The following is a 22,791-nucleotide window of genomic DNA, read 5'->3' on the forward strand; positions in this document are numbered from 1 at the left end:
GTTAATCATTTCTCTGCCATTATCTGCCAAGAGTTCTTATCTCTTTTGCTGTCACTTTATAACAGGGTCCTCTTATCAAGCTGTACAAAATCACGTGACGGTTCCAAACCTATCACAAGTTCCAATTCTTCTGATTAGAGACTATCATGAAATGGGATACATGGTTTACAGCAGGTCACTAATGCTGGAAAAAGTACAGAGTCCACTCAAAGACATGCTTGTTACTTTCTGAATTCTTGGATATTTTTTTTTGTTGTTGTTCATCACACCGACTTTCACTGAAGGTTATTATAGCCTGGGTCTCAAGGCCGGAAAAGTTTACAGGCTGCACCTCTTCTGTACTCAATGCTGTACACCTTGCACCCAAGGCTACTGTATATTTACACCTAATAATGTCTTCTGGTTCCCACGCAGCCATCATACAGGAATCTATAAAACATGGACTTACATCAGTTGGTAAGTAACAGTTTTCTGACTGTTTTGAAGACTGCAGAAATATTTTAGACTTGGGGCTGTCCAAACTGAAAAGATTGTTATTATTGGGCAAGCCAACAAAACTGATTAATTTACACATGTGTTTAGGCAAAAAAGAACTTTAAGATACAACCTAAAAATGTAAGAGAACAGCTGATGATTCAGTGAACAACAATTTTCTCCAGAGATAATGTGTTTATCAAATATATAATTGGATGATTAATGGTAACTCTATCTATTACAATTGCTAATAACTGAAGTTTTGTGTGTTTGCATGTATAAACATTTGCAAAAATCAGATTTAAATTCCTTCTGGCCTGACTATTCTTGTTGAAGAAAATGTCAGGAATGTTTTCAGGTCTTTTCTGTAATACACATGTCAAATGCAAATTCTTTTTTATAGCTAAAAATGCAGATATATTGTCATTCAGTGGGGGTGGGCTGGATAATTAATGAAAGTCAGTTCAGACTTCAGAGCAGCAGAGAAGTGAATATTTTCAGTAGCATATGGAAACAGCACCTGCTCCCCATCAGAAAGCCGGCAGGCACGGGTTGCTCTGGCTTGCAGGTGCGAGGAGCACTGCACAGCTGGCTGCCAGGGTGCAGCGGCTGTGGCCGAGCCCCAGTGGGTGCCTTTCCCCACCACCTCCCTGCCCTTCTCCTCACAATTCCTACCTCGGGTCATTCTGCCTCTCACCAGACACCGGGAGCGAGGTGCCTTTCCTTTGATGAGGCAATGGCATCCCCTGCCCTGCCAGCCTGTGCCCAGGTCGGGGCTAGGGACAAGCAGAGCTGGAGAAGACTTGCCGAGGGAAACCTCTCGTTCACGGAGCAGAAGGTTCTTTGCAAGCCAGCCCAGCAGCACTGTGGGTTCCATAGCCCGGGGTTCTGCAAGGCTGTGCTTCGGTGCAGCCGTTTATGGCAAGGATGAAAGAAGGGAGCTTTAGCCCACATGGAGGAACCAGGGCTTGCTCTCTTCCCCTTGCCCCTAAAGTGCGTCACCACAAGGCAGGCGAGGCAGTCATCCCGGTGCTGGGTGTGATAAGGGCACCTCGCCATCAAGGGAGGCTTTGGGACCGTGGGGATGGAGGGTGCAGCAACAGCTGCAGGAAATAACCTCAAACACAGCTGAAACCTGATCTTGATCTCCTGGGTGGAGCTGCTGCTTCTCCCAGGGGAGCGAAGGGGAGGGTGACCACGGGAAGGGGCTCCCACCTCGGACCTGGCTGTGTCCCAGGTAGCTGGCCCCCAGCGGGTCTGCCTCCTGGCCAGCTGTGCCTGGTGCCAGCCCCACTCCTGGGTGGGCTCCTGGTGCCTCTCCTCAGAGGGACCTATGTGGTGCCTCAGGCAGTACGTCAGTGTATCCCATCCACAACAGCTGGAGGGCACAGGGCACTCCCAGGCTGTTGGACAAGGCTATGACCAGGGTCAGGCCATACCTGGGCCAGGAGGGCTGGTCCCAGCAAAGCCGCAGAGAATTCAGAGCCAGAGACCCTCTGGTGCTTCTCTAGAGGTGTGGGGTGCTTCTCCACACAGCTCTGCCCCAGAAACCTATGGAAAAGGCAGGCTGGTCCAGCTTCCCAGGCTGCCAGGCTGCTCTTTCTGGCTGCCAGGGAGGGAAAGGTGCTAAAGAAGTCCTGGTCCTCTCTGGTCCTCTCTCCTTAGCCTTCAGAATGGGAAAACAGACATTCTTATCTGTCATATTTAGACCAACTAAGTACCATTTTCATGGTTTCCAAAAGACTGGCAGGTCTGGGTTCCCTAAATCATGTGGATATGAGAAATGGATTGGTGGGAGATATAAGTCAGGAGAGCACTCTTGCCACCATACCTCCAAAATGCACTTAAACATATGTTATATCACACGTATACCAGGACGGATTCCCAAAGCATGGCCCAGAAAAAGCATGTCTAAATCCTGTTAAACTCTCCAAAATCCTGTGTACTCTGGGTCAGGGGGAGGATTCTGCCCTTGCATGGCATTGCACAGTCAGAGCCTGTGGTGGTATCCCTGAAAAGCACATCTAACTCAGCATTGTAAACCGATCATCGCATACCTGTAAGGGTTAAATGTAATCAGAACCACCCTTCAGGCCTCTGCTTGGAGGTGGGGGATCCAAATAGGAAGGAGCTGGATTCTGTTCTTAATTGCACTTGGAGAGTAATTATTTGGAAGAAAAATATGTCCTCCCAGGGTGTAAGTACAATCAGCAGCTGGGCAAAGTGCTGTTAAGAGTAAATCCTATCCCTGGACTTTCACTTTTGTCCAGTCCTTCCCAGTACCTCCTTTCCTGTTTCCTCTAACCAGAGGCAGAGCGGGTGAGCTTGTGAGAGTCTGCCATGGCCTCCCCAGCCCCCAGGCCAGGGACACCTGCTGCTTCCCACCACAGGGGTTGGGAGGTGCCCTTGTCAGGGAGTACCTGTTTTGCAAAGATGCACCCAGTGCATTCACCCATCTGGGGATAAGTTAGTTTTTGGTATAAATCAGTGATGTGTCACACTAAGAATGACCTAGCTTTCTCCCAGCAAGGAGGGCTTCATCCAGCTCCCCTGAATGCAAATCAGACTCCACCGATTTAAATATCAGTGGATTTGTCCCTTGGAGAGCAAACAACCACCCTGGAGCTGGAATATGAGTGGGCACTACCCGCTGTTGACACCTGCTTTTAGTTTACAGTCATACAGTCAAACAGGCAGCTGGAATTCACAAAATCTTAACAGTACATCGTGTCTTCCAGATGAAGAACATCATATGGACTTAAGAAAATTTTTATGGAAGTGCCATGATGTTTTTCTTACAGATTCTGGGGCAATACAAAGCAACTTGACTAGTTTTTATTTTTCCTCTAATCAGCCTCTTGTCTTAGTGTCATCAGGGACACTATGCAAATTTTATAGGCATTAGCTATGATTATTTAACAGAAATAACTGTTTCATTAACTTGAAAAACTGGTTATATAAGAGGAAAAATAATCTACTTGTAGTTTCTTACTGAGAAATTTTTCAGCTTGTATAATACTTACTGCCATCTTAATTTTAATGTATGTCCTCAGGCAATTTACAGTATTATAATTAGTGCTCTCGAGTTTGGCAAGGTTTGTTTTACTGAATTGTTATTATTGTTAGAACGTATATATAATGAAATTTCATATGATTAACAAAGACAGCAAATGTTATCTTTAAAAGTTTGGATTAGGATCTTGGCCAGCAATGATGCAGGCAAAGCCTCCACGGGAGTGAACAGTTTGGGCTGTGTGAGGACTGCAAGACATGAGCCATAGGTGACTTTTTTATAGCAGCAAACTTCTGCTGTTACTCTTCACTTTCATCAATTTTCTTTCAATTAAATACTTTTCCCATCATTATACTGCAAATGAGCTATCTAAAAAAGGGGTAGTATTTACATTTGCACCAAATTTTTTCCAGTTAGTCTGATTTTAAATACCCAAATACATGAGGCAGAGTAACAATGATGATGCCTGTGGTCTCCAGAGGGAAACCTCCGGTGCTGACAAAACACCTCCAGCCACTCGTCCGTGTGGGTAATTTAAAGGTCAGCTCTCAAACGTGTCTTAATATAGGGTGAAAGGGAAGAATTACCTGCATCAGGAGTTGTGTTTGGCTGCATTGTGGGGAAAACCGTTACAACTTCCTATGCCAGATTATTATTAACATCTAGAGTTTACTCACATATTACACGAGTACATTATATGTATTACATAGATATGCAAACTTATATGCTAATACATTCTGATATAAAATGAACAGACATGCATATGTACACAATCCTTATCAAGATTTCTCAGTATAAACTACACCTAGTATATCTTCTCATGGTATGTTTTATGATTTTATGCTTATGCATGGAGAGGTCTTATATGAGATAGATAGATAGATATGAACTTAAATTTTCTTCAAGATAAAGATCAGCCATTAAATTATTTTTTAAATAAAGTTTTTCCAAGCTTCAAAACATAATTATTGGGGGGGAGAAGCAGACCTAAAACATCTTTTTCTTTTTTTTTTTTTTTTTTTTACCAAGAGATCAAGGTCAGTTACCTCAGCAAAAGAAATTTCATTTTTAAGCCTGTCTATGCAGGATAGAAATCAATTATCTCTTATGGTACAGAGACGGGCGCTCAGCCCTGACAGGAGCCTTGCTTTATATACAAATATCTCTGGGGTTCCCGCTCCGGATCAAGCTCGAGCTTTTTTAACTAGGTGTTCCGCTCTCGGCTCCAAAAGGGCAGCGCAGGCAGAAACAAAAGAGCCTCATCAGAAAAGTAAATAATTCTCAGTGTCGGAAAGGGGCGGTGGGTCCGCGGCGGAGGAGGGGAGCGCCGGGACGGTCCGCGGCGTCCCTTCGGCCTGGCCCCGCGGAGGGTCCCGCCGGCAGCGCCGCCGGCCGCGCCGCACCGCGGAACACCGCGCCGGGCAGCGGCTCCGCTTCTGGGCGGGGGGGCGCGGAGCGGGGCCGCTGCTTTTGGATTCACCTCCTCGCCTCCCGTTGGGGAGGGGAAGCCGCCACCCCCGCAGCAGGCAGGAGCGATCCGAGCGAGCACGTTTTCCCGTCGCACCGTTAGCGGCAACAGGTCCGAGCAGTGCGGGACTAGGAGGCGTTTTCCCTACGGAACTCGTGTAATTTATCAAAAAAAAAAATAATCTAGCAGAGGTCTTGCTTGCAAAACTGGACCTTTAGGTGTCCTCAGGGGCACAGGCTGCCGCCTGGAAAGGCTGCGGTTTGGCCGCCGGTGCTGCTGGTGCAGGGAGCCCCTGCGAGTTCTGGGCAGGGCTCGCCGCCTCTCGCAGGGCTCCCGGGGGTGCCTCAGCCCCCCCACCCCCCGGGGCCTCAGCCCTTCCCCGCCGTGCGGTTCGTTCGGCCACATCCCCGTCGGAAAGCTGCCCGGCAGCCGGAGCTGACCAGCCGCCCCTGCCCACCCGCGGGTGGGGGGAGCGGGGGGCGCCCTGCGCCCCGAGCCGGCCCGGAGCGGACGAGGTGCAGCGCTCCGATACCTCACTGATGACTCACTTAGCAATTAAAGAAAGGCAATCACAGCGAGGCTTTACCACCCACTTGGCCCGGGTCACTCCTCGCTCCGGAGTCTCCTGTAGTTTGCATCACGCTGCTGCCAGGTGTTCCAAGGCAGCGGCGCATTCCGGCGTGCAGCAGTAAGCCTGGCCGGGCTTGAAAATTAGCTTTTCGGTCAATAATTGACTGTGTGGAAATGGTTCTCTATTTCGGACCAGAGAGGATCGACATCTCCGTAAGGCAACAGTGAATGATTCGCAGCAGAAAAAAAGGCAATAGGCTTTGGAAAGCAGTCCTCTGCGTCTTGCTGCAGAAAGTATTTCAGCCTGAAGCACCCATTCTGTTTCGCTGACAGTGGATCAAAAAAAGATACAAGGGGGGAAAAGAGTATTTTTGTGTTTGGGTTTTTTGGTTGGCTTATTGGGTTTGGGGTTTTTTTCAGTTCTCTAGAGGGGACAGTTTAATTTCTAAAGCCTTAGTTGGAGGCACTGACAGCTTCCGCTCAAATTAATCTTTAGGAATTAAAAGCAGTATTTCCTCGGCAAAAGTGATGAGAAGAGCCCGTTGGCTACGGGATTTAGAAGTTTTCGAGGTACTTCCCTCCTCTTACTGTAAGGGTGATCTGTTTCTGACAAAGAGTGGAGGGGGGAATACATGAGATGAAAGGGAAAAGAGGGAAAAGAGGGAAAAGAGGGAAGGGAAGGGAAGGGAAGGGAAGGGAAGGGAAGGGAAGGGAAGGGAAGGGAAGGGAAGGGAAGGGAAGGGAAGGGAAGGGAAGGGAAGGGAAGGGAAGGGAAGGGAAGGGAAGGGAAGGGAAGGGAAGGGAAGGGAAGGGAAGGGAAGGGAAGGGAAGGGAAGGGAAGGGAAGGGAAGGGAAGGGAAGGGAAGGGAAGGGAAGGGAAGGGAAGGGAAGGGAAGGGAAGGGAAGGGAAGGGAAGGGAAGGGAAGGGAAGGGAAGGGAAGGGAAGGGAAGGAAATAGAGTAGAGCAGAGCCTGTAATGGATACACTTTTCCTCGTGTAAGCAGTGTCGTAAAGTTGGGCGTGAGAGGTGTGTGAGGTGAAGCAGCAAACCGGAGTTATAAACTTTGCTGGCCGCAGAGGGTCCCTGTGCCTGCCGCACTGCCCCACGCTGCTTCTTCGGGGCGTTTCCCGGGGCCGCGCCCGCCTGTACCCAGGGCTGTGCCCGCCTGTGCCCGGGGCTGTGCCCGCCTGTGCCCGGGGCTGTGTCGCTGCGCCGGGGACAGGATGCGTGGCGGTGACTCCCGCGCCCGGCTGAAGCCATCGGTTTCAGCGAGTGACTGCTCAGAGCGGCTCTGGGCTGGCGGCAAACGGGAATGCTTAGTGGTAGAGGAACAGGGGCCAGGATGCGGGTTTCTCTCGTTCTGAAATACTTCCCTCTGAGTCTTTTTGATCGGCTTCGGATTTAGACTTCCTAGCAAAAAAGTTTTAGTCCTTCATTTATTTATTTATTTCATTTGCTTCCGCGAAGTTTGTCTTGAACATTCCCCCCAAAAAGTTCTCTTTCGCTGGCTTGCTGGGAAGATAAATCAAACCTTCTCCGGGACACTTTGTGACACGAAGGTGGAAGGGAGCGTGCTATTTGTTGCTCATCGAGCAGACCCTCAAAGTTGGAAACGTCCCTGCTTAGTGAAAAAGGCTTTCAAATTTGCCCAGGTTCTGTGGCCTCTTTGAAGCTGTAAGAAATTGGATCTTGCCTTGAAATACCACCACACAGAACCCTCTACCTTGAAAATAAAGAAGTGGAAGGAGCTTCAGATTATTTAAAATTAGACAGTGGGTTTTTTTAATGTAAATGTACATACATTTAAATAGGGAAGTATAAAATATTCCAGGTCTTGCTCCTTTTACTAATCAAGGCTGCTGGAGGCTCCCCGAGCCATCATCTTTTATAATTATAATTACACGCGTCAATCAAGACCTTCAGGCAAAGTCAGAACAAGGCAGGCAAACTCAGGAGAGAAATCACATTTAAAAAAAAAAAAAAAAGTTTTGAGAACTTAGCAAGGAATGGAGAAGAGATTAGAAGAAAGGGTAATTAAGGTTGCTCAAGGCAATCGTGAGAGCTAGAACTCCATGTTAAATTAAATGTAGCCACAAGGGACCAGGTATCATTTATAATATGTACTGCCCTAAACTGTTACTTCGGAGAAATGTGGATGTGTAATAACCACTCCAAAGTATTTTCATCCACAGCCATATCTCGCGGAGTGGCTTTGCGATGTACAGTTTGAACTCACTCCAAACTCTTCCCCGGCGGAATGACATTAAGCCCTCGAGTAGGAGCGAAGAGCCCGGGGACCGATGTTAGGGCCGTGCCCAAGGGGCACTGTTGGCCGGGGAGAGCCGGCTCGGCCTGGGCCAGCCGCCGACGGGGAAGGAGGCCGTCCCGGCCGGGATGCCCGCGGGGGCCGCAGTACGCCTGGCGCCGGCTGCGGGGTTTCCTTCCCCGGCTTTCGCCTAAAACGCCGATGCCTTTCCCGGCGCAGCAATAACGAGAGCGGCGGCACGGAGCGCCCCGCCGGGGCGTCGCCGAGCGGCGTGACCCACCCGGCGGCGAGCGGGAGGGAAAGGACCGGTTCTTTCCCCGACGGAACCCAGCGGGCTGCAGGACCCAGGTCCGGCGGTGCCCTGCCCATGTGCGTTAATCTGCGCCCGGTCTGCTGTAAACGCAGCCGGAGCTGTGCTCTGACAACGCTTCTCCTGCGGCGAAGGGCTGCGAGGAGGAGAAGCTCCTCTGCGAGCCGCCCCCCGTGGTCCTGCGGCCACCCGTCGGGCCAGCAGCAGGCTGAAGCGGCCCGGCTGCAGGCTCGCAAGGCGAAGGCCCGCGGCTCCCCCGCACCGTGGAGACCCCCGGCCAGCAGCCCCGACCCCTTCCCGGCGGGCGCCCCGGGGAGCGGAGCCGCCGCTGCGCTGCGGCCGCCGCCGGTGCTGAGCCGGCCGGGCTCAGCGCAGGGCGATGCTCCATGGCGAGAGGGGTCGTTTGTAATTACTGTGTCTGGGAACAGCTTCCCAAGGGCAGAGACGAGGTCTCAGGCCGATCCACGCGTGCCTAGAAACGAGGGCATTCCCTCGGGATGGTTTTCGGCCACCCTGCCTTAGTCATCCGCTCCCGCATCTCGCCATGTTGCCGTGCTAAAACTTGTCCCGGGAGAACCGCTAAACTGCGAAATTATAACCTGAGGGATAACGTGTTGATATAGACCAAGAGTTCGCCTGTTCGCCCTCCAGCCCGAAGGGGAACGGGGAAAAGGTGATAATGGAAAGAGCCCGGGAGGTCCGAGCCTCTCTGCGCGTTGGATACATCCCCTAAATGTTAAACCCTGCACAGAGAAGGAAAGAAAGAGACATTTTCTACTCCAGTGCTTCTGGTGTTGGGTTGGCTCGGGATCTGCGCTGAATTTAGCAAAGGTCTCTTTTTCCACTTACTAGATGCGAGAAGTTTAACCTGTCTAGGAAAGTGCACAGCCGAGCCTGCTCTCTGCACGTGGAGAGCTTGTCCCACCGCTGCTCACCTTCTGACCATCACAAGTGTTTAGTAAGTTACAACATGGGTCAGTTTTCACAAACTCTCTCCCAGCCGATGCAAATGCTATACCCCGCGCTGGAGATAGTTCCGCGCCTCACTTTCAATCGGAAGCAATTTTGACGGCCAAATATTTTCAGCTCTTAATATACACAATGAAGATTAAAGCGTCAGAGGAGTACGGGCAGCCGAGCGCTCGGGCAAGGGGCTGGGATGCTTTCAAAGGTGCAAATATCGCTCATCCCACATAGCCAAACCCACGCGCGGCAGCGGGAGCGGCGCGGAGCTCCCCGGCAGCTCCCGGCGTGGGAGGGGCGGGAAGGGCAGCGGGGCCGGGAAGATCCCGGGTCCCGGCCGGGCTCGGCACCCCGCCGCCCCCGGGCGCCCCGCCACTCCGCTCCGCGGGGTCGCCTGGCTCTCGCCGCTGAGGCACCCGCTTGCGGGAAACGAGTTCTTTGGGACAACTTGGAAACGAGTGCCGCTCGCTGCACCGTGAGCCGGGGAAGGGGGGCTCTTTCTCAAGCCATGTCTCTGCCACGGCATCGGCTTTTGTGCAAACGGTGCAACTGGCACCGACGGATTTCGCAAGAAGTTTAGGAGAGGGAGACACAAAAAGACAGAATAGGTACAGCGAGCTCCAGCGAGGCTCCCGCTCGCTTTTCTTAGGCTCCAGGGCTGCGCGGCGGCAGCGTGGCCGCAAGGGCTGGGGTTCTCCAAGCGCGGGGGGTTCCGCTGCCTGCCCCCGCCCCGGACGGAAGGCAAAGGCCGGGGGTCCCGCAGCCGCCGCTGGCCGAGCGGGGGGAATTTCTCCGCCGGCCCCACGGGAGCTGGAGAGTGTCTGCCCGCCAGCAAGGAGGCACACAGCGAGAGGAAGGGCAGGCGCAGCCCAGCTCGGCGGGACCAGTGGCCCGCCGGGCTCCGCTGGGGCAGGGCGGGGTGGCCGCAGCCCAGGCCCCCGCCCCACAGCCCAGTTTAACAATCGGGCAGGGGGTGAGAGCTCCGGGCAAGTGTGTGTGTTCCTGGGCGTGTGTGTGTGCTGCGTGTGTGAGCGAGGGGGGTGTTGCTCATCCCGCCTCTGCCTTATTGGCTGCAAGGGCGGTGTCGGGGCCCCCCTTCGCCGGAGCCCCCCGCGCCCTGCAGCCCCCCGGGCTCCGGGAGCGCCTCCCCGCGGGCCCGGGGCTAGAGGTCCCGACTCGGCACCTCCGCACTTGTGGCGGGGGGAAGAGGGGGAGGAGGAGGAGGAGGGAGGAAGGGAGGAGGGGGACGGGGGTGGGAACCCTGTCCAGCAGCACCAGCGGCGGCAGAGCGCTCCTGTGCACTGTGCCGCTCCGCATGGATCGGGGCGCCGGGCTGCCGCCGCGCTGAGCCCCGGGCGGAGCCGCTACGGGCTCCCGGGGTTCCTCCTTCCTCCCCGACACCCCCCGATCTTCCCCCTCCTCCTCTCCGCCCCCGTCGCCTGCAGCCCGACTACCGTTCCGCGGCTCCCTCAGCCGCGGGCACCCGGCGGCGCTTCCCGGCGGCCGGGGCCGCTCTGTGCTCCCGCTGCAGCAGGGCAAGGGCTGGCGTGGAGCAGAGGGAGGGAAGAGGAGGAGGAGGTGGAGGAGGAGGAAGAGGCAGCGGCCGCCGAACGCCCCTTGCTCCAGCTAAATCTGTGCTGCCGTGTCCAGGTGCTGGTGTCGCGGACGGACACGGAGCCCCCAGCCCGGCCCGCAGCCGCCTTGTCATGCTGCCCAAAGTGGAGACGGAGGCCCTGGGACTCGCCCGGTCGAATGGGGAACAGGGGCAGATGCCGGAAAACATGCAAGGTAAGGGGGGAAAGGCACGGCGCTCCCCCTCCGCGCACGCTCGGCCCTCCCTCGGCAAACCGCCCCTTCGTCCTGCCAAAAAAGTTTACGGCTGCTGCCTGCGAGCTCCCCCGCTGCCGCCCGCTCCGCGCCCCGCCGAGCCCCTGCCTTCCCGGGCTAAATACCAGCGTGGCTCGGGCCGGCACCGGGGTCCTGGGAAAACGGCGAGGCTCCGGCCAGGACGTGCAGACGCGGCCGGGGAGCCGTCAAGTATCTGGCCAGCAAGAGCCTTTCCCGGGGTGCAGACACCCCGTCGGTCACTGCTTGGGGACACTGGCCCCGCTGCAGATCCCGAGGGCCCTCGGTCTCATCCCGGTCCGTGCAAAACTGACTCGAAGTTTGTGGCAGGCGAAGTGCCGCCGAGCACCCCGTGTGCCACGCACCGTCCCGAAACGGAGCCCCGAGGGCTCTGCCCCGCGGGTGCGGCGCCCGCAGGCACAGCGCAGGTGGCAGCGGCGGCGGTGCGAAACTTCGCGGCACAGAGCCCCGACGCCGCGGCGGATCTGCGCCTTTGCGGGGTACCCGAGAAGGCCTGAGAAGGCAGCGGGACGCCCGCTCTGCAGTAGCGCTGGAAATGCCTCTGTGGGGCGGGACGGGGCCGTTCCTAGTGCCCCACTCGGGGCCGGAGCGCTGCGCGGAGGGGAGGCGGCGGAGACCCCCGTCCGACGGCCGCGGCGGGGCGGTCGGGTCCCTGCCTCGGAGCCGGCAGCCCGGTTCACGGGCACTGGCCACCCCGCCCTGCCCTGCGCGCCTCTCCCGGGGCAGAAACTCCCGTCCCGGCTGCTCTTTCGAAATTATCTCCTGCCCTCCCGGGAAGCGGGGGCGGGGTGGGCCGGGGGCCTCGGAGGTGCTGGGGGCGGCCCGCCCGCCCCTTTCCTCGCCCGCGGAGGAGGCTCCGTGCCAGGGCATGGCGCTCGGAAAACCCCTGCTTTCCCACTTGGTTTTTCCTGCGAGGAAGGGGAACTTCGTCCCAGCGCCGGGCCCTGGAGCCGCGACCGCGGGAGCAGAGGGGAGTGCCGGGCCCTCCTCCGCCGCCGCCTGCGGCCGCCCCGTGTCCGCCCCACGGCGCTGGCAGGCAGCGATCCCCGGCCGAGCCGGAGTCGCTCTGGAAACGTTTTCCCGGCACGGAAACCTCCCCTGGGGAGGTTAATGCCCCCGGCGCTCGCCGGCAGCTCCGCCGAGCGCCGCGGCGCAGCCCCTTGCCCCGGTGGAGGGGCGCGCAGCTCCCCCGCCCCCAGCCCGGCGCCCGGTCTGGGGGCTCCGGGCGGACTCCGACCGCTCCGTTGCTCCCAAACTGGGCAGCCGCGGGGTTACCGGTAAAGCGGCGACATCCTAAGCGGTGCCGCTGCAATGCCCGGCGCCTCTCGCCTTGCTCAGGAGCCCTCCGCTGCCGCTGCGCCTGCCGAGCAGGTCGGAGGTTTAGCAGCAGGGAAGGGGAAGGAAGCCGGCCCCGCGGCGGGGTTTCTTTTTGGGAATAACCATAGCGGCTGACTGGCCTCTTTGTGGGGGGAGCCCGGCTCGAGTGACCGCGCTCTGTGCCTTCATTCAGCCTGTTTTACCCCCCCACCCGGTCCCCTCCTGACGGCCGGCTCCTCCCCGCCCTTTCCCCGAGCGGCAGAAACTTCAGCGGCCCCGGCGCGCAGGTTTCCCGCCAGCCCGCGGTACCGGGGGCGCCGGCTGGGCAGGCCCCGACCGCATCCCCCGAGGGCCGCGGTCCCACCCGCTGTCCCTCTGCCGACCTGCGGGGAGCTGAAAAGCGTCTCCCCCGCGCCGCGGGAGCGCTGGCTGCGAAACGCGGGGGCTCCGGGCATGCAGCGCTCACCCCATCGGCTGGGGCAGAGGGGGAGAGCGAGCTGGCTCGGAGGGGTGGCGGTCACCCCCAAACAACGAGTTTGGGGGGCGCAGAGGACGTTGTTTTAAGCTGAGTTTGAAAGTAAGTAACTTAGATGCAACACGGTGCAAAAGTGCTGGGTCTGTAAGATACAGGTTTAGGCTAAGTCAATATTTGCAGGCTGATGTTGAAAGAAAACTTTAAAGGAAACGGGCTGAGTTAATTTAAATATACAAGTGACACTTCATATTTTCATTCTGCTTTTTTAAAGCTTGTCCCTGATAATTTCAGGATTTAACTGAGTTAATTTAGTTTGTGATTCCATAAACTAAGGACTAGGTTAAGGACACTCTGTAAATATAACTGTTTAGAACATAAAACTGAGGAGCTGATGGTTTTTATTCCACCTGCTAAGTATCATGCAGATTTGCTGTTGAAGAAAAGTTGCATGCCTTGACGCAAGCTGTGTTTTTAAAAATAAAAGTTTTTTTTCCCCTCCCAATTTGCAGTGGTATGTGTAAGTGAGCTTTCTGTCTAGATGAGAACAGTTGCAGAAAATTTGAGTTATTAATGTAAATTCTAATTGAATGTGCTATTTCTCCTTTCCCCAGTGTCTCAGTTTAAAATGGTGAATTACTCTTACGATGAAGACCTTGAGGAACTGTGTCCAGTCTGCGGAGATAAAGTGTCTGGGTACCATTATGGACTTCTCACTTGTGAAAGCTGCAAGGTTCTGTACTAATTACTTCATACAAACACAAGTACAGGGAAAAAAAGTTTCTAATATAAGCAGAAAACATTATAATGAAAGAAAACAGATGTGTAATAATTTAGCTTATTTCTGATATGTTTGTCGTTATATTCATGTAAAAAATCAACCACTCAAAAGCTTTAGGATTTAGAAGTCTCTTGGAGAGGTCTCATCTGCACAAATGGAAACAACTTGGACTGTTTTGCATTGGAGTTTTATCATTGCATTTCGGTATTTTGCTGTTGTCAAGCAATGTAGTTCTAGAACAACTTTCATTCCTAACTGTCCTAAATATTGATTTTAGTTGATTTATATACATTCAGAGTATTCTGTTCCTGAAGGATAAAGTAGGAGAAGTATCCTCAATGCAGATCAGCTTTGCAAAATCTAATGCAGCTTCCTTAAGATTTTTTCATCCTTCAATATTACAATGTAGATTTCTGTGACTATAATGATGATGCGCTTTTTTCACACAAACTACAACTGCCAGAGCTCACTTGACACATGAAGTCAAGTAACTAATGTATGATTTAGTTCAGATCATTCATTAATTTTGAGAATAAAATACTTGTAAATGTAGCTTATGATATTAGAAGATAAACGTATTGGCATGTTCTATTGTACTAAAGGGTTTAAATACTTACGAATCTATGCCATGTCAAATTTGGCGTGTACTTTTTTTTTTTTAAGTTCTTTATGGTTACTTAAGTAATGCACTGTAAAGGAAACTCCAGTGCCAGAACAATGCAATCTAAAATATTTAGTTGCATGGAAAAAATTAACTTAGCACATTATATTTTCATTAAAAAATAATCAATGAGAAATGAACAACAAGCACTTATTATGCCTCTAGCATGCACCACTGGGATGTACAGTAGCCAGAGGTACTCTGGATTCCTGTTATCTTTGCAACAGTGTCCCTGTTTATTTCCTGTGAAACTACTGAAGGAAGACTTCAATAATTTTGTAGTGGTTAAAGAGTACCAAAGGAACTGGTCAGCCTCACTATTTCTGCTGTCACTGTTAGGGGCACAGGAGACTACAGCCAGTCTCACCAAGCTTTGACATAAGTCTATGAAACATAGCACCAACACAAGAAAACTTCCTCTGGAGTCTGGTGGTTTTCTCCTGGGTACATCTCACTGTAATTTAAAATAAACTATGTAATGTCACAAGTGCTTGAGTGGTATCTGAAAAATACGTTACAATGATTTCCATAAGATAAAATGCCGAAACACGCTATTCAAGCAAAACAGGCTAACTTTTGTATCTATCATACAGGGATTCTTTAAGCGAACAGTCCAGAATAACAAAAGGTACACATGTATAGAAAATCAGAATTGCCAGATTGACAAAACACAGAGGAAACGATGCCCTTACTGTCGATTTCAAAAATGTCTAAGTGTTGGAATGAAATTGGAAGGTAAGAGCTATAGTCTTGCTGATATTGTCAACTATACTATAGATTAATTTTGAAAATTGTAAGATTATATATGTTATTGCATGCTATGTTATTTAAAAAATGCTACATACTTATCATGCTTTTGAAATTACAGTAAAAGGTGACTTTGTATGCTCAATGAAATCGTTGCTTTATTAAAAAAATTCTAATGAGTAAATGGTAAATCACTAACTAGTCAAAACCATAATCCATTTTTTCATATATATATATAATTTGTTATTTCAGTATTTTAGAGTTTGTAAATGAACAGATCTAGATAGAATAGTTTTGCAGCTTTTAAAAAAGACTTAATTTAGATTAAACATAAAATACATAAGTGTCCAGATTAGAAAAAAAATTAGTCATTGCTATGGAGAACAATCTGATTTTCTTTATATTTTATCTAGGGTTCAATTTTTTATATATATTCTTCTGACAATAAGGCAGAACACAGAGAAACAGATAAAATAAGGGTTTTTTTCTCACACTGACTTGCCTTTGGGATTAAGGAACCAAATAATCTCTAAAGTTGTGTCCTATATTTTTGTGATGCTTACCTGAGATGCTATTACAAATGAAAGAGAATAAGGCATTTTGAAGTATACTGTTTGACTTCACTTCTCATGTGCAGAGAACAATGAAAAGTGTACCATACCCTTTGAGATAACCGAATGCAAAATTATCATCAACTCGAATTTGAGAATCATACACAGTTCGTTCTAACTTTGATATATAACATATTAAAACTCAGATTTCACAGCAATTGACATTTCTGCTTGACCAAGGACAAGCTCCTAAATTCCTTATTCTTACAATTGTACCGAAATGACATTCACCCTAGACGCTTAACCAGGAAAAATCAGGCCAAGGAGGGAAACTATAAACCATAAGGGAACCATAAAGGATAAGACCCAATCACCTGAGTCTGGCAAAGGAAAGCTGTTCATATAACCGAAGATAAACAGAAAAATCAGCCTCCTGCAGTCTAATGGTTTCAATACTATTCTATTTGCCCACAAGATCGAGCTAGCACTGACACACTGCACTAAACATCCTGAATCACTGCGTGTTCTTCCAAATTCAAACAGCACAATAACAGGACATTTAGAATCCTTTTCTCCTTGTTGACGTTAAGAATAAAATACATTTATCTGCTCCTAGTTTTAACTCCCCTCAATGGCTGACAATGATACAGGACCAAATTTTTTCTTCTGTGATTACATACAGTTCACCTTAAATTTTTACAGGAGTTATACAAAAGCATTTGCTAGTTCAATTTGGCTCACAGTTTTTAATTGTAGAATACCTGGAAGGATACTAGGTATAGAGATTTAAAGATAATTACTTTTACTAGCATTGTGATTTAAATATTTTAATCTTCTGCATTTTGCTCAAAATCAACATTCGAAGGCGGTATTAGCAACAGCATTTTTACTACAAATTTAAGCAAAGTGCCTGTAGTTTTAAAGATACTCTAGAAAACGTACTTTAGCTTCCTTATCCACATATCTGTACAACTTCTTTTCCTTTGTTTAGAAAATTGGAAGAACACGTGCTTCCATAATTGTAAATACTTGTGCCATTCATATGTGTATTTCCCTGATAGCGATATATATAGCCTTAAAGTCTGGTTCATAAATTATTGTGGACCAAAAAAATCATTAAACGTTAAAGTCCTTATGATAATGTACAGTATTATGCGTATCTAGCATTCATAATAAATTTTTAATGTTCTACTAATCCCTAAGATAAAAAGCTCAAGAACTTAACCTCCAGCAATCTCAGCAGTCTCAACATGTCACCAGGCTGTCAAAGGTTCCTCTTTCAATCTAATTGCCGTTGGGCAAGGTGGGCTTGGTGAGAGCTCCTCGCTAGTCCATTACATATATACCACGGTGACAGACGCTGCTGTGACAGAGACCACCAGTATGACTCCCAAGGCAGCTGTTGAGGTGGATTTGTTTTAATTATTTCTAATTCCAGAGATATTACAAGCCAGAACAGTGTCAATAGTTTCTGTTTCACTTCCACCTTCTGTGTGGAAGGCAGCAAGCTGACAGCTTTCTCTCTGCACATTCCAACTGCAGCTAAACATGTCTGTAGAGCTGTTCAGCTAACTAGAGATCTCTTAAAGTTTTACACCAACCTGAACAGAATCACCGAAAGGAAATATTTCCTTTTTGCCAAGAAAAACGTATTCCCCTTTGTGCCTACTGAACATTTCGCAATTTACGTTTCAGATGTTTTGCTGCGGTGGAAGGCAGTAATGGAATGATTATAATGAGACAATGTGGTCTGCTGGATACGTCTCAGACAAATTCTGGACATCAGCCCTTGTTTCTTAATGACATAGTAGCTTGACATAAAACCAAATATACATTGAGATCTCCACATGATCCCATAGCAGGTGTGAAATTCCTGTAGCCAACCATTGTGTTTGTCCCTGTGTCCTAATCAATGTAGAGAAGTCCTTCTATGTTAGTAATATATGCATGTGATATTTAAATTACCAGAAAACATGACATTTGTTAAGTCAAAATAAATCTTTTTCTTTAGGAATAAAAGTGTTACTTTGAATTTGGAGAAAAAAAAAAGTTACATTTTTACATTTCTGCTCTGTCCTAATGTATGTTTCATTAAAGAATGTTGATTCCAAGTTTTAATTATGATTTACTTCCTCCTCTCCCCTGACAGCTGTGCGAGCCGACCGAATGCGTGGTGGTCGAAATAAGTTTGGACCAATGTACAAGAGAGACAGGGCATTGAAGCAGCAGAAGAAAGCTCTTATCCGAGCAAATGGACTTAAACTGGAAGCCATGACTCAGGTGATCCAAGCAATGCCAACTGACCTGACAATATCCTCTGCGATCCAGAACATCCATTCTGCCTCCAAAGGCCTACCTCTGAACCACACTGCCTTGCCTCCTACAGACTATGACAGAAGTCCGTTTGTAACCTCTCCAATTAGTATGACAATGCCACCCCACGGCAGTTTGCAAGGTTACCAAACCTATGGCCATTTTCCAAGCCGTGCTATCAAGTCTGAGTACCCTGACCCTTACACTAGTTCACCAGAGTCAATAATGGGCTACTCATACATGGATAGTTATCAAACAAGCTCACCAGCAAGTATTCCACATCTGATATTGGAACTCCTGAAATGTGAGCCAGATGAGCCGCAAGTCCAAGCTAAGATCATGGCATATCTGCAGCAAGAGCAAGCCAACAGAAGCAAACACGAGAAGCTCAACACATTTGGGCTTATGTGTAAAATGGCTGACCAAACCCTCTTCTCCATTGTTGAGTGGGCTAGAAGTAGCATCTTTTTTAGAGAACTTAAGGTAGGTAACAAACTTACATTATATTATCATTCAATCAAGAAAAAATACCATTTGTTACAATGTTGTACTTCAAGCAAGAAATCACAGTTTATCTTGCCTTTCCCCCCACCCCCAGGCATCTCATTTTTAATTTATTTGGCTTGAAGTAGGCAAACTATTATGAGGAGAAACTTGTTGTCTACCACCTGAGCCTGTAATTAGCTGCAGCACAGAGATTCAAGTTTCAGTTCAGGTTTTCTGTACTTTACTATTTATCGCAACGGTTATTAACCTGCATAGGGCCTCACATAAATTTTACTCCTTCCCTGTCAGTGTTGCTCACTGTCTGGCTGGCATTCAGAGTTGTAAACACACCTGTTACACCAGTCTACATTCATTCATGTAATTATTTTATTACCTCATTTAACATATGGGAGAATGCCATTTCTGTCCATCTCTGTACACTCCTTACACTGGGATATTATTTTGTGCATTCTCATGTATGTACTTAACAATGAAGGCTGAATTCTAAGCAGGATGTATACGGAACAGAAAGCAAGGAGGAGCAAGATACCTTAAGAATTCGTTTTGGTTCTCATCATCACTGACACACGAAGGATTCCTTTAATCTAGGCTGGCTACAATGATCTTTAGGCTCCTAATTTTGTTGGAACACCCAAGAAATCCTCATCCACAGCTCTTTGGTGGCCAGAAATTCCCCCATTTACATTTCTCGTACTTTTTGTTAAGGCAATTTTGTGTTCTGTTGTGGTCAGGACAGAAATTTTAAGCCAGAAATATGGGATCAGACAATAAATATAAACTATAGCTTTTAGTCACTCTCTTGATATAGAAATTAGCTCTGGAATGAGTAAAAGAACTTCTGCCTCAAAAAACCTTGAGATGAAGTCTAATCATATGTGAATTTCCCTATGATATTGCTAGTTATCAAATCTCTGCCTGCTACAGAAATGTTTTTGCCACAACTGTTTGCTGCTGAAAACTGTAAAGTTTTCTGATCACCTATAATTTCTTGCTGACTACTGTCAAGCTGAAGGAAAATAATACAATATCCAAATACAACGCTTACTGTAGAAGTTCACTGAGAACTGAATCTACATGACTCAAGAGCACAGAAAGGAGATCCTATTAAAAAGCTGCAGTCAGGATGCTTGCCACAACAGTATTTCTGTCATTACCATAACGATGTGGACACACGAAATAAAGCCTGATTACAAGAAAAGCAAGCTGTATATGTTGCATATACCACTCCAGCTTCTCTCCAATTTTTCATGAGAATCGTTGCAGGAACTGTATAAAGCTATATAAAGAGAAAGAAGGGAGGAAGTTTACTTGGAGGGGAAAAAGAAAATGGATTAAAGAGAGGAAGAGACTGTCACATCTTTGCTTGCTATCTGAGTTGTTTCCAATTTTATAGTAAGCTATAAGCCATGCTACCCATTTTAAATAATTTAAAAATTAAAATGGTAAATGTATTACATTTCCAATAGACTATTTCCTAAATATCAGGGACCAGATCTTTCTACCCATACACTGAGGATTACTTTAGTCTGGAGTAACCATGTTAAAAATCACTGAGACTTGAAGAACTAGAAACTCTTCAGTGTGAGAATTTTTAAGTCACGATTTGCCTTAAAATTGCAGTTATGATTAAAGTGAGAATATGAAAAGATGTTCAAGCAACATTTAAGTTTATGGTTCCATGGCTTAATCAATAGACAGATGTTATAAGCATTCCACGTGCTATACTGGTAATAGTTTTAGAGATGGTCTTCACCTCCAACCTCAGCCTGAATGATATTCTTCAACCAACACGTTTACTAGTATGGACACAAAAGATGTAGAAATTAATTTCATGAAAATGCTGTCCCACTTCTCCTGGCTGTGGACACATATATATACACTACCATGTATATACAGACTTCTAGAAATACACGTATTCAGAAATTCACTTGGCTAGTGCACTGACTTTCACACATTTTTAGAAGGCATTGGCTTCGTCTTAGTATTTGTACCCTTTACATCTTAGAATCTGAAGAGTTCAGACAGTTTCATTCCTTCTGGCATATCCAGATTTTTTTTTTTTTCAATTGGACAAGATCGACTAAACTGCACAGCAGTTCCAGAACAATAACCACACACTTGGAAATCCATCCACATCCGATATTTAGGGACCAGATTACAAACAGTGCTAAGAACTTTAATCTTCTCAGCTTCAAAAAAGAGAGGTGCTCAAAACATGTTTAGATCGGACTCTAAACAGTTAACAGCACCAGGTAACACCATCTCTCTTTGCAGCTGAGAGGATCATAATTAAACAAAGTGTTTCCAAACCTTTCCTGAACCAGCTCTCTTCTATCCATCCATGGTTTCAGCTCCTTCTGTTCAAGGTAGAAAAAGCAGCTATTTCAGATTACTCCACAGAACATGAATACCTGTGAGGGAGGGGGAAAAAAAAAACAAACCAACACCTAAGGATATGACAGAGAGATTTTAAATGCAGAAGGGAGGGAAGAGGCAACTGTGACAAAGATGCAACAAGATTTTCAGAACAGCTAAATTTGTTCCCTATCTATACACAGCTGAGAAGTATGCATTTGCCTGAGAAGATATTTTCTTATTATTCCTACTTGTCTAAACTTAAGAACTGAATCTTGAGATGTCTTTCAGATAAGGCAGGTGCATTAGCAGATCTCTGGGACTAAAATTTTAAATTATTCAAATAACTAAACAGTAAAAAATTATAAATGTAGTTCTTACGAAATTCATCATGATTTTTTCAGAAGGGATACCTTGCACAACTGGCTGTGAGTTACTAAATAGCATGTTTGCAGTTCTTTAGTGTAGCCTTTCACTTCATTCTAATTTTAGTCATACACATTTGTCTCTTCAATTCGCATAAAATGGCAAACATTTTCCTTTCTGCTACCCTACAGGTTTGTAGCTAGCAGAGTTCAGGAGGGACTGAAATGGAGGAGGAGATGATAAAAATATGCTGGTTTAGTCCATCAGTGGTTTAGGCCACATTTACCCTAGAGATAGTAACAAAAAACTATCAGTGAACTACAGTTTTTTCTTTTTCTTTCCAATTGGCTGAATTTTTTTTTTTTATGAGATCAAGTGATAACAAACAAGTTTTAAAACTTTATTTCATGAAGCTTTTGTCAGCTTATGCTCATCACAATCATCTCACTTGTTGCTCTACAAATTGTCAACACCCCTTTTGGAATGTGTATACATGTAAGCATGTAAAAGGCAAAAATATTGATGGGCAGGACTACCTACAGCAGGCACTACATTTTACAGAATTTGACCTGCATATGAATTTGAATATGTAATTTAAGGCTAATGCTCATACTTGTTAAAGAGCAGACCTTCCCGTCATCATGGTAGATATCAGAAATTTACGAAAATATTAATGAACCAAACTAGTCAGGATTAGTAATAATGTCAGAGAAAGACCCAAAGCAGCCAGTTGTAATCCAGTAACTGAGTTTCACACCTGCTAAAATCTCAAACATACCTATCTGTCTTGTGAAGTCAGAACACTTTGTAATTAGTAATTACATCACAAATTCTGGGGTTTACCATCACATATTACTTGCTTATTCATAACGAGAAATGTTTCTGTATAGTTCTTTATACAAGGATGAAATAAGAATACAGAGATAACCTCCCAGTAGACTCCTGATAATACTAACAGTAATAGTAAAGAAGGCCTTTGTTTGCTATTCTGGAGTTGTTGAAAGCTCAGTAAATATAAAAGTAAGATATATCCATCTTATCCTCAGCTAAGAAAACTCAGGAATGCCCTGGGGATGCTAGATTTGTAGCCAGCTGTCTTAGTCAGGTGAAAGGTCTTTGTACAAAGCTAAAAAGAAAATATTGCAAGAGTTTCTAGAGTCCAAAGGTTACCTGGCCCCAAGAAAGGATGCAGACAGTTCCACTGGACTAGTCTTTCCTCATCAGCTCGCATCAGGGAAAATCCAACAACTACCTCCAAAGCTAAGTATTCCTGAACCCATAAAAGAAAGCAGTCTCTTCTTGGGGCAGGAAGAAAACAGGACCTGCACTGTAGAACAGTCCTCAGGATACTTTCTCCTGGCTGAAGATCATAAAATTAACTGAATGGTCATAGTTACGAAAAAGGCACTAAAGCACTTGTGACTCACAAAAAATATTACCTTGACTTATTTGGCTATTTTAGTGAGGATGTCATAGGTCAAAGTACTATGTGAGCAGAAACCCATTTAGTGAATGATTGCGGGAAGAGCCGGTGTGCTTCATGTTAAAGAAGTTCATCCTCAAACTATTCACTGAGTTTGCAAATTTAAGCCATTCATTGATGTCAGACTCTCTAAGTTCTGGAACAAATTTCTTGCTCTAAGTATAAATTTGTTCAGGCTTACTCTAGCTGCAAATGTGGCCCCCAAAGCAACAATGATTTAACCACATATCTCAAAAGGACCCTGTGCAGAGAACTCCTACTGTACATGGTAACACAGATGTTTTCTCAGCTAATAAGCTAACAGAGG

General features: G+C 47.6%; 1 protein-coding gene across 2 annotated transcripts in view; it reads left to right on the plus strand.

Annotated features, from left to right (window-relative positions):
- Positions 1-392: 392 nt before the first annotated feature.
- The window catches only part of NR5A2 (nuclear receptor subfamily 5 group A member 2), a 93,722-nt gene continuing 71,323 nt past the window's right edge, over positions 393-22,791 (plus strand). Inside the window, exons 1-5 of one of the 2 annotated variants that reach the window (XM_086462580.1) lie at positions 393-456; positions 10,716-10,853; positions 13,335-13,453; positions 14,756-14,897; positions 17,610-18,256. In XM_086462580.1, coding sequence (XP_086318706.1) covers positions 393-456; positions 10,716-10,853; positions 13,335-13,453; positions 14,756-14,897; positions 17,610-18,256 — 1,110 coding nt within the window. Of the gene's footprint in view, positions 457-9,956; positions 10,039-10,691; positions 10,854-13,334; positions 13,454-14,755; positions 14,898-17,609; positions 18,257-22,791 lie in introns of those variants that run through there. The other variant, XM_086462582.1, reaches the window with a different exon arrangement.

Source organism: Leptosomus discolor, chromosome 3 (assembly GCF_034619465.1).
Source record: "Leptosomus discolor isolate bLepDis1 chromosome 3, bLepDis1.hap2, whole genome shotgun sequence".
In the NCBI taxonomy this organism is placed as follows: Eukaryota; Metazoa; Chordata; class Aves; order Leptosomiformes; family Leptosomidae; genus Leptosomus; species Leptosomus discolor.